Consider the following 19,939-nt stretch of genomic DNA (forward strand, 5'->3'; position numbering starts at 1 on the left):
ACGACACTGCAACTAACACTATTTGTTGCATTTTGAGCACTGGGAGGAACACTGGGGGCTACATTTGGACCATGGCCCTAGCCACCAGGCATTTCATGATGTTCCTGTTTATCCCCAAAGATGATGCGCAGAACATTGTGAAGTTAATCTAACCTGCTACAGCCAATTCAGCTTTATGAAAACCTGTCCCTATAACTGAAGAGCTGCCACATAACTTTAGTAAATTGAATTTATACAAGAAAGTCTCACATCTCATCCCTATATTACATGTTTTTCAAGAATAGTGATTGTTTTATCTACCAAAACCCATTACGAAATTTAAGACCTATTATTTCCACACTACAACTTTTTAAATATTAGGTCAATATTATCAATGGACAATGGTTCTATTCAGACTCAACACACAAAATACTTTTGTGTGTGAAAAGAATGAGCCTGAAATCCTTGGGCTTTTCAAGTCACTCCCCTCCCTTCCCTCCTTGTGCAGTACACCAAGGCTGAAAATGTTCTTGTTTAGGCAATTTGTTGTAATTCCAAAAATGGGCACTTTAACAATATGTAGCTGGTTGGGCACAAATTCTTGTTAGAATCATATTGGAGTGAAAAACAAATCACAACTGATTAAAACCCTAAATAAGAAATCACAGAAACTGCAGTTTTAATCTCAGAACAGTGCATGAGATGAGGGAAGGAATGTATGACCCTAAAGATATGAAGCCTGTTCTCATCCCAAACTGTGGTTTGTTCATAACATGTGAATTCAGTCTTGGGTTGCTTTCATGCTGAAATATTTTAAAATGATAAATCACAGAATTTACCCGCTTTCCATTCTCTGATTACACCGAGTATTAATGCACTGAGGAAGAGCATCTTGTAGACTGAGATCAACTGCAGTGAATGTCATTGGTTCCTGGTGGACTTCACAACTAGGATTCCTATGTTTTGGATAGGCAAAGAAGTTATCAAATAAGTGCTTTGAAAAAAAATTAAAAAGCTGACATTATATTAAAACATAATGAATGTTGCAAATATAACAACATTGGGGGGGGGGGAGGAATAATCCAAGCACAAATGTTGTGAGTTTCAGTGCAAAATCATTATTATCGTGCATGTCCAATTTACCTGCTTTCTGCGTTGGTAAGATTGCCAGTACATTCATTGACCTCCAGAGGGCACTCACAAGGACATTCACATTCATTCTGTTCCATTCTTCAGGAGGGAAAGGGTGGAAAAATGTGGTATTAGAAATCCTAGAATTTTTCCAAATTACACCATTATAGTTAATAATCCTCGCATATCTTATGCCAGGCTATGAAACAATTTTATGGTAGCTGAGACATTTCACCCCACTTTTAACCCCCCTAAATTCTTCTGGACCAGTGTTGTTAATGTTGAATTTATTGCCAATGATATTCTCCTCTAGCTTCAAGTATGCCTGGAGCAAAAACTGCTCATCAAAGACTTACAGTATTTTACACAAGATGACAGATTTAAAATGAAAAGCCTAATTCCACCAAAACTAAGGGATATGAGGTATTTCATTCTGAAGACATAATTCTATTGATTTAAATTGAACTAAATTTGCCAGCTACATTATTTCACATAAACAGCGTGCATTCCGAAGAATACTCCTGAAAATGTGCGAGTACTCAAAGCTCCAGGGCTAGGGAAGAGTGTCTGGCAACTAAAGACATTTGCTGATACAACAACTGAAGGGCAAATTTCTAGGTCCTTTACTGCAAATGAAACATGGCTCCACTGCTGGCTGAGAGATGGGTCTCCAGTTCCTGTGGCATTTTGGTGAACTTCCTCCCACAGCTGAGCCAATCCAGGATGAAGTAGAACTTGGACACAGGATTCAGTGACTATTAACTGGGCAGGGTTGCCTAACTAGAGACCTTCTCCCTTAAAAGCTGTACAGTCAACGTGACTGTAATATGGCTCTTCTGTGCTCAGACAGCTTCATGCACAGAAAGAAAAGAAAAGCATAAGGGATCTCATTGGAATCTGAATGAACATTGAGGGAATTGTTGCTGCTGTTCTGGAAAGAAAGGAAAAAATATGCCAGGAGCTAGTGGTCAAACTTTTAGCAGCCACCATAACCAAGCAGCTGGGAATTTTTCTAATTATGTTTTGATATGCCTCCAAAAATAGAGTAAGAACCATAGATATTTTATTTTACATGTTATAACAGCAGCCAGAATCTTATTCACAATGACATGGATGACATTGAAAATCCCAACGCTTAATGAGTTGATAACGAAGATTATGGAATGTGCTGAAATTGACAGATTGACAAATATACTAAAAGGAAAAATGGAAGAAGAATTTATGGAACCATGGAGGCCGTTTTATGACTGGTTAAAACATAAGTACTAAGAAACTAAGACTAAATGAAGAACAATAAGAAAGATGATTATAATAGTTGTGAAACTTTTAGGAGAGGTTTTGCATGCAGAATGCTAATTTGGAATTTTTTATACAACTCTGTACTCTTTTTACCCCCCCCTTCTTTTCCCTTCCCCACTTTCTATATATAAACTAATAAAACTCTATTAAAAATAGAATAGGATATTTGGAAAAACAGTACAAGGCACCTAAGATGGCTGCAAGAGTTTTATATAAACAGGAGCTAAAATATGCCCGTATGTCAGATACTGTAAAAAAGAATGATTATTATCGAATGCCAAGGTAGTGCTGAGCCCTCTGTTCTACATTAAGAACAATCCCCTCATCACGCTGCACTTCAATGTCTCTTACCGATGACAGTTCAGACAGAGCCGATCTACCATACTACAGGCGCAGAAGGCAAGTGAGTCACAGGTTTCATTTACTATTCCAACAAAGGCATTGGTTCCAGGTATTCTTGTCAGCTTGTATTTAGAACAATGGCTGCCATGCACAAGATTTGTCAGATCACCCTAGGGGAAAGCAAGACACGTCAGACATGTGGCAGGGAACATGTTTCCTGGTGAGCTGATATCCTTCACTCCTAAACCATAATTTGAAATAAAATTTACCAATGCAAAATGAGCCGTATAGCCTTGATGGGTTACATATACTCTGTTGCTCTCATTACTAGGGTTATGATTAATCTGATCTAAACTAATCTGGTAGAGAAGCAAATAAACATACAGATACAGGCATTCCTAAGATTTTGGGGCCATAGAGAAAGTATATTAATGGTTCCCCATATGCCCGACTTTTTATATCAATTATTAGCAAATACATTGAAAAAGGATCCATATTTAATTGCATAGCCAATTTTCCCTTCCCTCTCTCCTCATCAGATTCCAATAAAGCACATTATTTAAACACAGTAGCTATCTTTGTAAAAGGTTAATAAATGGCTTCAAAACTCCTTATATAACACAGGGGGAAAGTGGAGAAAGTACACAAGGGGAGGCAAATTATGTGCTATCTGGATGGCCCATGATTCTAGAAGCTGCCTGAATCAGTCCCACCAAGTTTAGCTTCTGCTCTGAGTTTTCTTATGGCTCTGAGGCAGCTAGGGCTGGACTCACAGAACCCCTGTAGTGGGGGAAATAACTGCAAAGTAGGGATGGGAATACACTATTATGCTGTGTCATGATCTGGGCTATGCCACCAGAGGCCTACTAGGCCCAGGGTAGATGAGGCTGGGCCTACAAATTCCAGAAGCCCCTGAGAGGTTTTAGAGCTAAAATTGACCAATAGGGAAGAAGAGGGCTGGGGAACAAAAGGGCTGGTGCCAGAGCAGAAGCTGTTCTTTCTTCCAGAGGGCAGAGCCAGAAGGAAGGCTGCTGCAGGAAGACCTCATCCTGAGGGCAGGGTGAGTAGTCTAGTGTCACTTGGAATAGTGAGCTAGGGACAGTATATATTTAGATGCGTTAGGGCATTTGATTTCTTTTCTTTTCACCCACTTACTGTTATTATTCTGCACCTTGTTGTTTGACCTCCTATAAAATAAATTATTTTCATTGTTCACTCTGCCTGGTCCTCACGCCTGTTATTCGGCCAAAAGGGAGGTCAGAAGGTCTTGGGAGGGTGCTCTGGGCCTTCTCAAGGGAACCTAAATCCAGAGTGGTGGCAGCGTCAGGTGACACCCCACCTGAGCCGTGACAGGCTGATGCTGATCTCATAAGTGTGTGTGAGGGGGGCTCACACTAATTAACCTAGTATGTCAGCAGCGGCCAGCAAAAGCCTATGGCAGCCATGATTCTAACACAGGTTTCCAGGCCAAGAAGCAACCATTCCACTTCACCCTATGGGTGCTATGTCATTACACATGGACGGAATTGCTCTGAGTGACACTCTGTAAAGCAACTGGATATAAGATACTATACTATAAAGATAAATGGTGGCATAGGTATAGAAGATACGTATCACTTGGCTGTCTATTACTAAATTTGCTAGCAACAATTCTGGCCAGTAGTAAAACAAAAACTTCAGGGTGTTGTATCACCTACTGCCTGGATAAGAAACCTGTGATGTAATGAATAATGCTGCATTAGTGATGCTTATTGTGTAGTTCTTCCTCAAAAAGTGGAAAAGGAAAACAACAAGCAAGCAGAAATATCATTTATTCGAAGTGTTAACATAATTTACTTCACTTTTGGTTGTGAATACAATGAAGAAATAAACAGGAAGCTGAAGTGACTTGAAAGTACAGGGGGAAGCTCTCATATAATTAAAGGGTCTGACTTTCTAATGCTCCATTTAAGTTAAATATATACGCAGTGGCACCAAGTCACAAAGTCAGAATACACTTCTTATGGAGATGCTACCAGAATGTCATCTCTACAGCTTGTTGTCCACTTCTCATCAGTAACATTTTGAATGCCTTACTACATAGATATCCATAATCAAGCACAGAGTCTCTATGGCTGCTGAATGTAGAATGGAGGCCACAGAGATTCACAACAATATGTGCACTGGGGAAGCTATCATGGGAATTCTATTTTTGTCACCATCCCCATGGTGAGAACAATAGGTGCTCTGGTTTAGAATCTCAGGAATGCAGAGAGCAATGAGATACAAATTCATTGCAAGTACACCGTGAAATACATTGGAAATCAAGGGTACTTATGGTTTCAGATGTCGGATTAGGAATTTCATAGGATTAAGTTTAGCTATGGTTAAAACTGACATACATTAAGGGTGGGAGGCAGGCACAATTCATGTATCATTTATTTATTTAGAATATTTCTATGCCAACTCTTCAGAGTCTTGCTCGAGGCAGCTTACAATAAAAAAACATGAAGTCATTAAAATCTAGCTAATGGGCAGCTAGTCACTGATACCATATTGTTTAGGAAGACATGTCAGCCGTGACTCTCAATGTTCTAGCAGAGGTCTGACAATACTATCTCTCGACCCTTTGGAAGTTGGGATTTCCTTGACCCCTTGCACAAAGAGAAATAAGAGATGAAAACAGAATCCACAGTTCTAAATCTGAGTTTTCAAAGCCTGTTTATATAACCATAACATGAAGGTATTTTTAACCTGTTGATTTTTGCAACCATCTTTTCCCAAATATCACAAATGATTCAATGCATGTTAAAACTGTGTTCAGCTCCTAATTAGTTATTCAAATCCACTAAACATATCCAAGGTGGTCCCATCACATTTGAAAAGTAATTGCTACAGAAGTTAAACCAAACAATGAAATTTCTTTTTAGGTCTGTTGCATTGGGGGGGGGGGGGGGCTTTCATTACAAAAAGGTTTATCCCAAATTATTGTAAAATATATCTAAAATACTAATCTATTTATTTTTCCAGTTTACATCTTGTTCATTGTTTAAAACTCCTTCTTCCCTGTTCTCTTTCATTTTCTGATTTCCTTTCCTTAATATTAAACACAAAGCTTCCAATATGCACAGTGCTTCAGCTTTATTTATCATCTACATGAACAGCTATGCAAAATATATCATTATAATCCCATTTTATAGATGGTGGACTGTGATTGAAATATAATCGCTTCCCTTAGATCACCTTGGGCAGCATGGGGATTTCATTCAGTCTACTGGATGACCATTTATTAGTGAACTGTCCTGTACTACATGCAAAGCACTTAATCAATTTATGCTATTTCCTCATATTTATGCATCCAACTATAAGAAAATAAATGTTTAAAAAACATACCGTGAGGCTGGTATTAAACTTATAAAACCTCTGGACTGTTCTGTCACTAAAACTGTTACAAAGGTTTTTCTTCACAAAGTTTGGGTGGTTCAGAATATCATTTGCTACCAGAGGTTCCTGAAAATAAAAGGTAAGAATTTTAAGTTTTGCCTGTTCTCACAAAACATTAGCACCAAGCTACATCATGACTCAAACCTACCTTGTGTGTAATATGCTGCTGTTCCACTGGAGCATGGCCTTTGGGATCAATAAGTGTTGGGTGTGCCACAAGATATCCTCTGTCTTCCATAATAAAGCACCTGCAAAGAACATGGTACCAGGTGAGAATATCTGTATAAATGTACAAGTTAAGGCTGTGCTTGTAGTTGTTCAGTCGCACAGTCGAGTCCGACTCTTCACAACCCCATGGACTACATCATGCCAGGCCCTCCTGTCCTCCAGAGTGTGCACTGAGTGCCAAATTCAGTATTTGGAAAATCTCGGTTTCTAGTCCTGCATGGCTGAACATGAAAACCTGAGTGTCTATAATAATTGTTTAGTACTGTCTAGCAAAGTTCAAATCCACACTTGGTTATAACAGCATACTGGGAGACCTTGGGCCAGTGATTCTCTTTTAGCTTAACCTACCTCACAAGCTTGTTGTGATAATAAAATGGAGAAGGGGAGAACCAAATACACTGATTTGAGTTGCCTGGATGAAAAGAAGAACAGACTTGTGCTAATATACGGAGATTCTATGGTCTCTATTCCTTAGCAATTCTGTTAGGTAGATTATGTATGATATTCTATTTTTAAAAACTTTTTCAAAGGATCTAAACTATTCTGATGCAGAAGCTACAAAATGCCCAGTACCTAATTCTCCCTCAGTGCAGCTTCTGTGCCAGGCATTTTAATTTCCTGCTTCTGCAGTTACTCTGACCGTTTCAATGTCATCTCATCATTCCTTAAGTTGCGGACTCAGCCCATTGTACATCAGGGACCATTTCTGAGCCTTAAAACTGGTAAGTCCTTCTGATTCTTCTACTTCTGTCCATTGCCTCTTAGATAGTTAGAGTCAGCTGTTCTTCCTGGAAAAGACACATTAAACTGGCCCTATATGGAAAGGGTCTATAATGGCACAATGTTTAAGACAATCTGTGGCTGCAGAGGGAAGAAACAGGGTTTATAGAAACCCTGACTTTGAGCTTATTTACAGAACTGAACTAGCAACTATTAATTTTAATATACTGCTTTTATACCTCACCTTTCTCCCCAATTAGAACCCAAAGTGGCTTACTTCGTCTGCCTCTCCTCCATTTTATTCTCACAGCAACCTGGCGAGGCAGGTTAGACTGGGAATATGTGACTGGCCAAAGTTCACCTAGCAAGCACCCATGGCAGAGCGGGGATTTGAACCTAGGTTTTCCAGATCCTAGTCTGATATTCTAACGATTATAACATGCTGTTCCTTTTCTGTGGGAACCAAGAAGGAACTGCAGAACTAGTTTCAAGTCTGTGATTGCCAGAGCTGATTCTAGAGTCCATTATCCACTAGTGAAACATAAACTAGCTGCACAGCAAAATATGTGCATGAACAAGACATAAGATGCCACAGTCTCATTCACTCTACTGCTATCATCACTGTTTCCTCTAACTTTGTAGCAGTGCATATTTACTGGTTTACTGTGATTCCAAACCTTTAACCATAAAAGGACTGAGTGAATGTCAACACAATTCCTTGTTTCCTGAGTCCTGACTAAAAATTATATGTTCCAGTATTCAAGGTGTGACTTTTTAAAACTTCTTGCACTGTAGGCTTGGTTTTCAGACTTTATGTTCCTACCTAACAACACTTCATTGCATTTTGTACATCTGACAACTATCTGTTGCCAGAAAAAAATTCCACTGCACTGTATCTCACTGCTACTATATACTCAAAGGGCTGTTCTTCTGTAATTGAATGTCAAATTTCACAAATATTCCATAAATGTATTTCTCATTTCCAATTCCCCAACAGAAGTAACAAGGAAAATGAATTTAAATTGCAATTCAATTAATTAAGCTCCAAAAGAGAGTCTTTAAGGAACAAGGAACAGAATTCTTAAACAGGACATCAAAGCAAAAACACAACCCACACACAAAAGATTACCTTAGTTTATTGCCTCCATCCTGGTTACAAACTGGTAACAGGTCCATTAGTACCTTGTAGAAATACCTTAGAGTAAAATCAATGCCCATCACAGCAACAGAATGGCCTGAAGACATTTGTAAACTATAAGAATAAAGAAGGACATGATATCAAGAAAATATCAAAAGCCATTCATATTTTCTGGTGCCCACAGAAGGATCATGTGCAACAGCAGACTATATATTTAGCCTTGGTAAGTAACCATCCTTTCCCCCCAAGCTCATCAATAATAACCAATTAACCTTACGCTCTCACCAGGAGGAACTGCTCAGATATTTTCTCATCTCGGCTGAATTCCCACCACAAAGTCTAAAAATATCAACTGGCTAGAAAAGACGGGATGTAAGCGGAAAAGTGACTAATGAAAGTAACTCAATTGAAAACTCTAGAGCTGGTAGCTCTGGCTGCTAAATTTCTTTCATTTGGCTATTATCTCAGTATGCAATGCTAGTGAGATTCAATGGGTAAAATAAACAATTGCTGCATTAAGGTGAGGAAGCACTGAATGTGTTGAATGGGTGTGAGACAAAGGGGAATGCCTTTATTTTTACTCATTTTGTTCCAATTACTTCAGGAAGTATCACCAAAGATAGGAAAGTCAGGACCTGAACTAAACACTATCCCAGATTTTGAGGCACCATTTCTAATATAAATGATAATTCATTTCACCTATAAGAGAACACTTAAAAAGTGGCTACATTGCAAAGTGCGGGGAGCAGATATTGGGATAACCAAGGTAGGCATATCTGGAATGTTGCCATTCCAAGTAGATGCCTAATTTGTCTCTATGGCTAGGCTAGTCCTGACATGGTCTTAAATGAAATTGCTATCTGTCCATTGAACTGTACATTTGGGAACCTGATCAACAAAACACAGAAACCTAACTACAAAAACCAACTAAATCGGAATGCATTTAATGGGACTTTCCATACTGTTTGGGTTGCAAAAACCATAGTCATGAGTATTTTCCTAAATGTCTGTTACTGCTAGGCAGTTACCGGTAGGAAGCTGAGCCAAGAGAAGCTAACTTAAGGGAGCCCTCACATGACAGCGGGCTGTGCCAAAGTGTCGTAACGTTGGCATGCATTTGGTCACTAAGTCCAGGAAGAGCAAGGCAGTAACTTTCAAAATGTGTGCTGCAATTTGTCTTGCATTCCTTAGCAGTTAAATAAAAAACTGGTGTTTTTTCCTGGAGGAATTCCCTTTTGAGCATTTTATACTCATTGCATAGTATCGAGATACATGAAAAGTCAAACATCAATTGTTCACAGTGTTTCCTTTTTAAAAACTAAAAATTGTTGTTTGCTAGTCTGAAAGAAAATCTCTATATGAAAATACAGCCAGAACCATTATGTGGTAGTGAGAAGGACACATGGCAGATAATCATCATTTTTAAAAGCAGGGCTTCATTAAAATATAGCAATGTCAGTTGAGCTTTCAAACCCTTTTCCAAACTGTAAACAAAACAAAATAAAATAAATCCCTTGCTCATGAGACCCTGCAGGTCCCCCTGAAGCGCTATACCAGTTACAGAAATGTTTCTGCCTTCTGTGGATAGATACTGTTGAAAGGATCGTATTCCTTTCAGCTTCTGGGGAACTGTGTGGCCTTCAGACCTTCTGCTTATTAAAATTCTTCACAGCTTTTCACTTATCCTCCCATCATGAGAAAGGGAATATGAATTCCCTGTAAAGATGCTAAATTTCCAAGATGCTGAAAGGTCATTTTTTTCCTATTGTATTTTTCTTTTAATTCTTATTCCAAAACACTGGTTTTTAAAATCAGTGTGGACACAGCATGAACCACTACCTAAGACAGAAAAACATGGCTTTAATCCTGAAATCAGTTTACATTCAAGCATTCCAGTTTAACTTGTTTGTAGATAAATTAATTTTTTTCTGAAAAGTTTATCTTTTCTCATATAATAAAAAGTCTGGTGTAACAAAAATGACAAAAGGTAGAATAAATGCTGGGATACAACAAACACTGCACATTTTTATTTTGTAGCACAATGAAGTATTTGGATTTCATTATAGCAAGCTAGTATATATCTGCAGTAACACCATGTACCAAATTGCCCAATCCTAAAAAATGCAAACTATGCAGTTTTTAAAATTAAAAATTAAATCGCACAGAAAAATTATCATGGAGAAAAGCTGCCTGCCATCAATGGAAAACCTTTGTCTAAAAGTGACCAACCTAAAAAAAAAAAAAAGTGACCAACCTGCCTGTGACTTCTTTATCTCTGTGTTAAGTAGAAGACTGTATATCTTCTATAAAAAGAATACTCAGGATACTGAATTTATATCCACAGTGGTTTCATACAAAACAGAATGAATATACATGGTGGAAGGGGACCACGTACATCCAACCATAAAACTCTTTGAAAATGTGTTGAAGAAAAATGTAATAGACACACACTACAGTTTCCTGGCCTACTTTTAGTAGAATAACGATCTGTTTAAAGCACAATCAATGTTTTTCAACTTTGCAAACAAGCCATGTTAGAACTGTTATGTTATTCATCCCCCCCCACACACACACTTTAATAAATCACCATGCACAGACTCCAATGGGGATGGGAAGCATGGTATGCAAAAAGTCTAGGGGCTGTGGAGACAACAGATCCATCTAAAAGCTTATTCAGTGGGGAAAAGAAAAACAAGAGAGCTGCTATCAGCAGCAGGCCCGTAGCCACTGTGGGGCATCTTGGGGGCATGCCCCCTTAATTACCAGCCACACCCCACAAAACTCTTTCCTCAAACTTAGAATAATTTTAGCCACAGTGCACCACACCTGGTCCTCCCTGCACTGCCTTCTTCTCTTCAGATGGGATGCTCCTCCCCATGGGAGGAGGGTGGGGTCAGTGGCGTGACTCACTCTGTATTGCAGTCGCTACCTGGGTCACCTGAGCTGGGAGGAAAGGGGGGGGCAGTCCTGCACCGCATTTTCCAGCCAGCCAGTGATTGTCAGCAGCTGAATTAGCTGGTTCCTGAATGACTCCATCTCCTTTCTCCCCCATTCCTGTGCCTGACCCTGAACGCTCACTCTCCCCTCCCTTCTCCTTCCTGATGAGGAGACAAGCCTGACGTGGACAAGAAAGCTGCAGGGCAGCTTTGGTGCTGGGCTGCTTTGAAACTCCCTCCCTTTCCCCAAGGAAAAGTAAAAGGAAGGACTAGAAACAGGCTTGGAGCGGAGCTGAGTTTGGGGAAAAGTTAAGCGGTGGTGGGGGGGAACAATTGGCAGGGCAAACAAACAAGCACACCAGAAGTGTCTCCCCCGCAGTTGTTACATTTCTTCAACCAAGTCTGCCCCCCCCCCAAAGACATGGGATGCTACCCAGGCAATTTAATTCCGTTTAACTGCCTGCTTAAAAATTTAAATGCCCCCTGAACAAAAAAATCCTGGCTACTGGCCTGATCAGCAGTCAGTTTCATCTCACTTGGTCTGTATTCACTGCATTATTTACTATGCTGTGATAACCCTCTATATGGGATCAATTGGTAGCGGGTGCTCCCAATTCCAGAGCAGAAAACCATCTTTCTTTAAGATTTGCCTCCTAGTGGTCTGACAAGGGAAGTTCTGCCTGGGCTTCTGACCATCTAAAAGTTGGCAGAATACAGCATCCCCACAAGAGAACTGCAGACTAGGAACAGCAAATGATAAACAAGCTGGGAAAACATCATGCATAATGTCCCTGATTAATTCAGTATGCCTTTCCACTCATATTCCGTATTGTCAGTGTTCTTGTGCACACTGTCATTCTCCTAAAACAATCTCAGTTATTCTCGATTCCCAGCTCTCTTTTTTAGTTCCAGCAAGGATAATTTTTTTTTAAAAAATTAACAACTAGAATTTTCATCATCATCAACAATCCCTAAACAAAGATAAATAAAAGGCTATGGTCAACAAGCCTTAGCTGGGCATAGCTATGGTAATCTAAAATGAGACAGAAACTGGCCTTTATGGATATTTGGTATGTGTTAAAAAACTTAAAAGATGCACAAGTTGCAAGAACCGCAGTGAATAAATGATAACATCTTGCCCATATGTGGAGGTCTGCCGATACCCCTATTTTGCTCTACAGCTCAAGACTACATATTGTTGCCTTAGCAACTGACACATCAAAGCCCTGTAAAACAGCCTCCGAGAGCCTATGTTGGCATATTTTAAAAACAGAGTTGGTGGGGGGAAGAACATCTATTTCTTCAGTTATCTAGTACCTGATCCATTCTGCCCACCAATATTTATATCGAGTGAGATTGATATAGAATTCTCCCAAAATGTCTGTCATTGTTTGTAAGAAGTGACATTTGGCAAAACCTTCTGAAGACCGTAACTCGCATCCAGATGGACCACTGAGGCATGGTTGTGATGTCATGTGGTCAGGAATCCACACTGCATCAGTATACCTGCAATTACATGTGCTGGGCAGACCATTTGTGGAGATTAATACCAGTGTCACACCTTCTTGATTGTCTATGATAAAGACCTGGTAAGGGTCTACATGATTCATCCAAATTATGTGGGTTACAGTATGGAACTCTGGCCACATAGTGTCCCTCTCTCAGCAGCATGCATGCCCCTTATTTGCTCTGAGAACAAGAACACAAAACTGCATACTGAAAGTGCCAGTCAACAGTAAACTTATACTATATCGTATCAAGTTATGGTGATGTCTCTCATGTCCCTCCATTTCTTTATGTGAAAAACTGGATATTATTTTTCTTTCCAAGAGGACCTAACAGTCTCTTTAAATATGCCAAATAAATAAAGATAATTTCAATAATCTCTTCTTAAAGATTTGATAAACAAACATGATGAGCGTTGTTAACGAACTACCTAAATTCTAATTATCCATATTTGCAGATACCATGTACTATAAAATATCTTTCTGACTTTTTTTTGGTTTCGTGAGGAACTTTCTCTTCAGAAAAGTGTAATTTTAACTGCAGAGTACAAGTCATGACCCAAAACAAAGTTACCTTGAAGAATGAACTGTATGGCTGATGGTAACCACATAGCCAGCTCCCCCAACATCTAAGTAAGGCCCAGTGAAAGTAATCAGTCCTGGATTTGCTAAAGCATGGAGATACCTAATACAAAGCACAATCAACATCTTTAAGAGGTAATAAAATAATTTACATAGAAAAAGTGAATAATACACAGTATTTGAAAAACATCTGGAACGTGGAAAATTACTTGAGCACATGCTAACCATATGCCAAGTGAGTTTAACTGTCATGCCCTTAGGGTAATATGCTCCTTTTAACACACATGTTTTGAGATTTAGTTTCTAGGTTTACCATAAATCAATAATAAATAATATTACTGTGATTTAATTGAGAATGGATATATCACATTATAGATTTCCCCCTGATATAAATGCAATGTATGGGGTACTTATGCGCAGAAAGATTTAATTAAACAGTATCTGTGGCTTTGCTCTCATATGATGTTTCTTGCTGCTGCAGGGATAGATCCCGGTGGTTTTTCATTATTATTGTAAGGTGTATTATGTGAACACTCATCTAATTAAAACAGGGTTACTGCAGCAAGCCTCTTAAGATGGGAGTTTTTACAGGAAATATGCAAATATTTGAACTGTGGAGCAAAGGGAGAGCTAAGGAATGGTTAGTTCATTGCTCCTGCTCTCTGCAAGAAGAGGAGGAATCAGTGTGCTTGTAGAATTGACACAAGTGACTGACAGCATGAGTAGCTTGAGGGGGGAAATCCTGCATTTGGTTATAGTCACTTGTTTCTGGCTTGATTTACTGGCTGACTTATTTGAAAAGAGCATATGGAATGGAACACATTCAAGAGTTCCCTCATGCATTTATTATCCCATTTGCAGTGTATACAAAACATTTTCTAAAATCATGCTTGTGCATAATTAATAGACTACCGCTAAATTAGCATATTCTTACTTGAAATTACAGCATAAGGAATCTACAGAATGGGAAAACTGCTGCCTGATATCATGAGAGGCAGGACTGTCACGAGAATGTGAAATTCATAATGAGAACCAAATGAGATAAGCTCTGAAGGGATTTTACAAGGAACATGGATTTTAGGGGCCATATGTAGATGTTTTCCATTAATCATTGTTTCATAGAAATACAAGAAGCAGAAGCTATCTTTTAAAAAGTAAAATCCCATACAATTTCTAGCACAAATTTAAACACTAAATGTGTGTGTGTGTGTGTTTCACTTGGATATATTTCATCTGTCTGTTAAGTCAATGAAGACTTTCTACAAATCCTTGTGAAATATAATCCAACTCCAAGGTTTTCTTAAACCTTTCATAATGGGATCCTAAAACTCACCATTGTCTCCTAGTGGGATCAAATGCTTTGTCCATGAGGGAACCAGGATAAATTCTGAGCACCCCATTGGGCGTTGCTATGTAACGGCGGACAATGTAACTGTTCAAGCTACTCATTTCCATTTGTGTCATCCATTCATCTGTGACGTGACTGGTAGCCATTACTTCATTTCTGACAGAGAACTGCAAAACAAAGACAGAACTAGCAGGATGCCTTTAAGACTTGCTTGAAAAGATAATAAGCTGCTTGCAGGGTTTCCTAAAGACCCATCAGAGATAATCTAAACCCAATTACTTCTTTAAAATTTTCTCACACCAGATAGATCTAGCAAATTTCAAGAAATGAAAATCTCTTAAACTAATGAAACATTCATACTTCATTATGCTTTAGGCTGGCCAAATCTAAACACTGTCCACAGTTTTGTTTTTTATGTCTCTACATATGAACACTAGTATTGTCTGTTCTTGGTGCCTATAACACTAGTCTGATTTTCATATTGTTCATATTCATGTGATCTGAGAAATCTTTCTTTCTAAAGGAAAGCTGCTGTTTATGTTACCTGAGGATTCGCAGACTGCTCTTCAGCATAATTTTTATGCACTGTTTTCGGAAATGTGCTTCGGAACACTACTGGCTAAGAATTTTTAAAATAAATTTAGTTAACATTTTTCTTTCTAGCCTGAGGGAATTAGTCCTACTTCACATGTGCCTCATTCACTCATTCCTTGTGCTGCCATGTAAAATGGGCATGAAGTATTCATGGCAGTGGGGGAAAAGTAAAAACAAAACATTCCCCTGTTAGATCGCGCTAACAAAGGACTCGTACAGTGATTCAGCAAGTGATTCAGCTTTATTGGAGTAACGAACAAGCACTAACTCAGTAAGAAACCAGAACAGAAAACAGTGGGAGCTTATGCTCCTTTTAAACATAACCGGGCTAATGTAGCCACGCCTATTTACAAATAACAACCAATGAGATTGCTAGAATAAAGACCAATGGGAGTCTTTCCCTCCTCGGGAATGGTATCGTTCTGATTGGTCGCTGTTACGAAGCGACCAATAGGAAGTTCGCTCAGAGGAGCCCTGGTCTGGCTCGAAGCTTAACATGGGAGTCCTATGAGGTGCTTCATGTAATCATTTCAATACATTACATCCCCCTTACTCAGTTTAACAACAGCAGCTATTTAACATAGCAAGAAAACAAGAAGGCCAGCCAAAAGGCACATGTTCTAAATAAGATTATCATGACAACAAGAATGATGAAATCAAAAAATGAGACAGAGGCAGCCCATTTAAAGCAACATACTTTCAGCCCAGGATTGGCAATGAGACGTGTGTTGTCACTAAGATATGCTGTGTAGTGCTCCACCATCCTCTTGGTCTCAGGCTGGCTCAGATGTTCATAAGGAGAAGAGAAACTACCTGCAGACAGCATTACAGTAGGACTTTCTAAAAAACAAACAAACAACACATAATAAAGCTCTACTACCAGAGAATGTCACCTAACTCAGCCGTATCATAACCCAGTCATCGAGACGTTACAAATGACACAGTAGGGCAATTAAAAATAATGTGAAAATGCAAGAAGAAACCCTAAGTAGCCACTGTCTCAACTCTAATGTTGTTGTCCATATGGCCACCAGGGGGTACCATTGTAACAACAGTAGAAAAACACCCCCCCTTCCATAAGGAAGGGCTTGAAATGTAAAAGTGAAACACCTGTTATGGTCAAAGATACCATAAGAAAGAGCTTCTGAAAATAAGAAGATGGGTAGAAGCTGTTAACTGTTAATGACTGTAATCGTTCTTAGATTTGTAATTATCTTTTACTTTGTAAACCACCTCAAGCAGGTTCTCCGGAGAGGCTGCACAGAAATTTCCTAAATAAATAAATAAAGACCTACTCTTACAGCTTTGAATGAGGGATTTAAACAACATAAATTGCAGAAACTTCTCATGTAACCATTTCACCCTGTGGCAGTTTCCCCACAGCCCATACAGAGTTCTAGGTGAGTCAGTTCATGGCGTGGCAGCTGTGAGGACTCAGCTTGAATACAGCTTGTGGCCCAGTGCTATAAAAATAATGTTTAGTGTGGCATATCAGAAGGTGTATCAATAGCTTCTCATGTCTGCTTTGCCATGGGCTGATGCAGCTGTATGTCATCCAGCAAATACTAGCTGAAAAATGTAGCAGGCATAGACAGAGACTGTTGCATGAAGAAGAGAAGAAGAGAAGGGATTGGATTTATACCCCGCCCTTCACTACCCAAAGGAGTCTCAAAGCAGCTTACAAACTCCTTTCCCTTCTCCTCCCCGCAACAGACACCCTGTGAGGTAGGTGGGGCTGAGAGAGCTCTTGACAGAAACTGCTCTTTTTCAAGAACAGCTGTGCCAGAACTATGGCTTGCCCAAGGTCATCCAGCCAGGTGCAAGTGGAGGAGTAGGGAGTCAAACCCGGTTCTCCCAGATTAGAGTCCGCACTCCTAACCACTACACCAAACTGGCTTGACAAAGTTAACCATCCAGTGAACATGCTGTAGTCAATATTGCTGGCTAGACAAAGGGATGGAAGGACTGAAGAACAGAACAAATTGGGGACATTTCCAAACTAAGCAACATTTCTTCTATATCTTTGAAACACCACAAATACACAGCATTATTTTCTCACATACATATGTATGTGTCTGTGTGGGAAATAATGTGTATATAATGTGTGTTTGTGTGTGTATATATATGTGTGTTTGTGTGAGTGTGTATATAGACTCTCTCTCTCTCTCTCTCTGCCTTGACTCATAAAGGTCTGGTGCTATTCCAAGGCCATTTTGAGAACAAGGGATCACAGCCATTTTTAAGAGCCAAAACAGAAGAAAATGAGAAACTGTTTATTCAAAGAATTGAAACTGGAATTAAACTGTCAAAATACATTGTTGAAACCTTCTGCTTAATAATAATTGTTATTTTTTTCTATAGGTTTAAATTCATATTGCAGCATAATCTATGCTACTAAAATGAATGCACCTGATTTTAACAGATATATACAGATTTTTTTAAAAAAAACAATGAAAAATGTGACACTGAAGGCTTAAGTTTTATACAGTTTTTATAGTCTATGAACCCACCAATTAAAAATATTTCAAAGTATATTCTCACCAGAGTTCTAACTTCTGACTTCTTTCAGGGATTGATGGTATTAAATATTTATAGCTGGGAATAAAATCTGCATAATTCCAAAGTCAACAGGATACAGCATGACTGGCAAGAACTTCAGTGTTTTCATGTCATTGGTAATGATTTATTTGACAGCTAGGAAAATCAAGCTCAGCTTTGAAAGCAAGTGTAATAACACTGCTCATACCCAACATATTTTATTTACAGAAAACTAGATTATGCAACTATATGCTCATTTTGGGGTCTGTTTACTTCACCAGGTTATTTGGTTTGCTGAGGCAGACAATCCCAACTATCCATACCACTGAACCACAGCGCTTCCTGGTTCATGTCTGAAGGCTCACATAAAGACCAGGGTTTTTTTTAAAAAAAGAGCACACTAAAGAAGGAGTAAAGGTCAGAGATGAGACAACTACATTTGCTCTATTAGGAATCCAAAACAGCAGTACCAAAGTCATCAGAGATAAATCAGATTCTAGTCCAGCAGCACATTAACAGACCAACAAGATTTTTGGGGCATAAGCTTTCAAGAGTCAAAGCTCCCTTCATCGGATATCTGTAAGGCATTACTGGAATTCAAATTAGCTCTTCTACTAACTAACACAGCTACTCGTCTTAAACTATCTTCAACGATAAATCAGGCCAGGTAAATGGAAGTCAGATGGGTATTTGGTTCCAGTTTGCAGATTACAAAGATAATGCAAATCCATGCAATGCAAAACCATCCAAATATCACCTGTTTTGTATTTATTGATCTCTGACTATTTTATATTTGATTGATTATATGTCTTTGATTTTCTTCCCTATTCCCATTAACATACAACAGCTGACTGTTACTAAAATCTCCTTTTTGTATATTATTATTAAGGGATAACTGTTAATACTGTTACTACTAATCAAGAGTTAGGATTACTTATACAAAGTTGTTCTGGGTTAAGTAAACTTTTGTCTAGTGTTTTCTTTTGATTTACTGTTTTGAAATAGTACTGGGGAGGAGATAAGCAGCATCCTAGAGTGAGACTGGCAACTCTAGTGAAAACAGAGGGTATCTGGGGTTCTCAGACAGTGAAACAGAAGGTGAGGAGCTCTACCACTCCTCTCAAGCACTTTCCAGTGTAAAATGTTCAGCATTAGACCTCAGCAGAAATGGCCTTTTTCGTTGGTCCTCCCCCCCCCATTTAGCTCCTTACCTGTCTCGCCCCGACCTAGCCACGGTAATCCATGTAATGGTCACTTCCAGGTTGGATTACTGTAATTTCCTCTATGTGGGCCTGCCCTTACGCCTGACCCGGAAGCTCCAGCTGGTCCAAAATGCAGCCGTGCCAGGTCCCCACGGGACCCCCCAAACAGCACATATCCAACCAGTGCTGCATGATCTACATTGGCTTCCAGTGGAGAACTGGATCAGGTTCAAGCTTTTGTTTTTGACTTTTAAGGCCCTTAGTGGTCAGGGACCTACGTACCTTCGGGACTGCCTCTCCCAGTATGCCCCTGGAAGAGCACTATGCTCACGAAATAAGAACTTGCTAGTGGTCCCCGGCCCAGAGAAGCCCGACTGTCTTCAACCAGGGCCAGGGCTGCCTGGTGGAATGCTCTGCTGGAAGACGCCTGTGCCCTGAGGGAGCTGTTACCTTTCTGCAGGGCATGCAAGGCAGAGATGTTCCACTGGACCTTTGGATGAGGACAGTGACAGGACTTTTTGAACTCTCATATAATTCCCCACCCCTCATAACCCCTCACCCCAGGGGAGACTGGGGAGTTAGGATTTCTCCACCATCTCCCTTATATATAAAAGCCGAATGGTGGTGTCACTTCTCTAGAACATTCCACACGCTTCGGAATTGGTTGGCGCCCTGGTTAGAGTGTTGGACTAGGTGATGGGAGACCAAGGTCTGAGTGCCCACTTAGCCTAATCTATCTCCCAAGGTTGTGAGGATAAAATGAAGGAGGATAAAATGAAGTTAGTACTCCTTGACTAGTTGAGACTGTGGTAACTAGTTGACTTATTTTTAAAACATTTGTCACCTGCCTGTACTCAAAGGGGAATTACAACAATTTTAGTTTGTTACAAGAGGGGGACCCGCGATACTCGCGGGGGGGGGAGAAGAGCCCCGTCTCCTCCACCCCCCCACCCCTCGATCTCCCCGAGGCGGCG

The 19,939-nt window shown here is 39.6% G+C and overlaps 1 protein-coding gene across 1 annotated transcript in view; it reads right to left on the minus strand.

Moving 5' to 3' along the window:
• Positions 1–19,939, minus strand: part of CACHD1 (cache domain containing 1) — a 249,341-nt gene that overhangs the window by 11,676 nt on the left and 217,726 nt on the right. Inside the window, exons 14-22 of the mRNA XM_015428092.1 lie at positions 15,923–16,065; positions 14,617–14,798; positions 13,276–13,386; positions 8,252–8,374; positions 6,323–6,422; positions 6,124–6,240; positions 2,761–2,921; positions 1,123–1,209; positions 819–935 (exon numbers count right to left, since the gene is read on the minus strand). Coding sequence (XP_015283578.1) covers positions 819–935; positions 1,123–1,209; positions 2,761–2,921; positions 6,124–6,240; positions 6,323–6,422; positions 8,252–8,374; positions 13,276–13,386; positions 14,617–14,798; positions 15,923–16,065 — 1,141 coding nt within the window. The remainder of the gene's footprint in view (positions 1–818; positions 936–1,122; positions 1,210–2,760; positions 2,922–6,123; positions 6,241–6,322; positions 6,423–8,251; positions 8,375–13,275; positions 13,387–14,616; positions 14,799–15,922; positions 16,066–19,939) is intronic.

This window comes from Gekko japonicus, unplaced genomic scaffold (assembly GCF_001447785.1).
Source record: "Gekko japonicus isolate JY-2015 unplaced genomic scaffold, Gekko_japonicus_V1.1 scaffold1219, whole genome shotgun sequence".
NCBI classification, from domain to species: Eukaryota; Metazoa; Chordata; class Lepidosauria; order Squamata; family Gekkonidae; genus Gekko; species Gekko japonicus.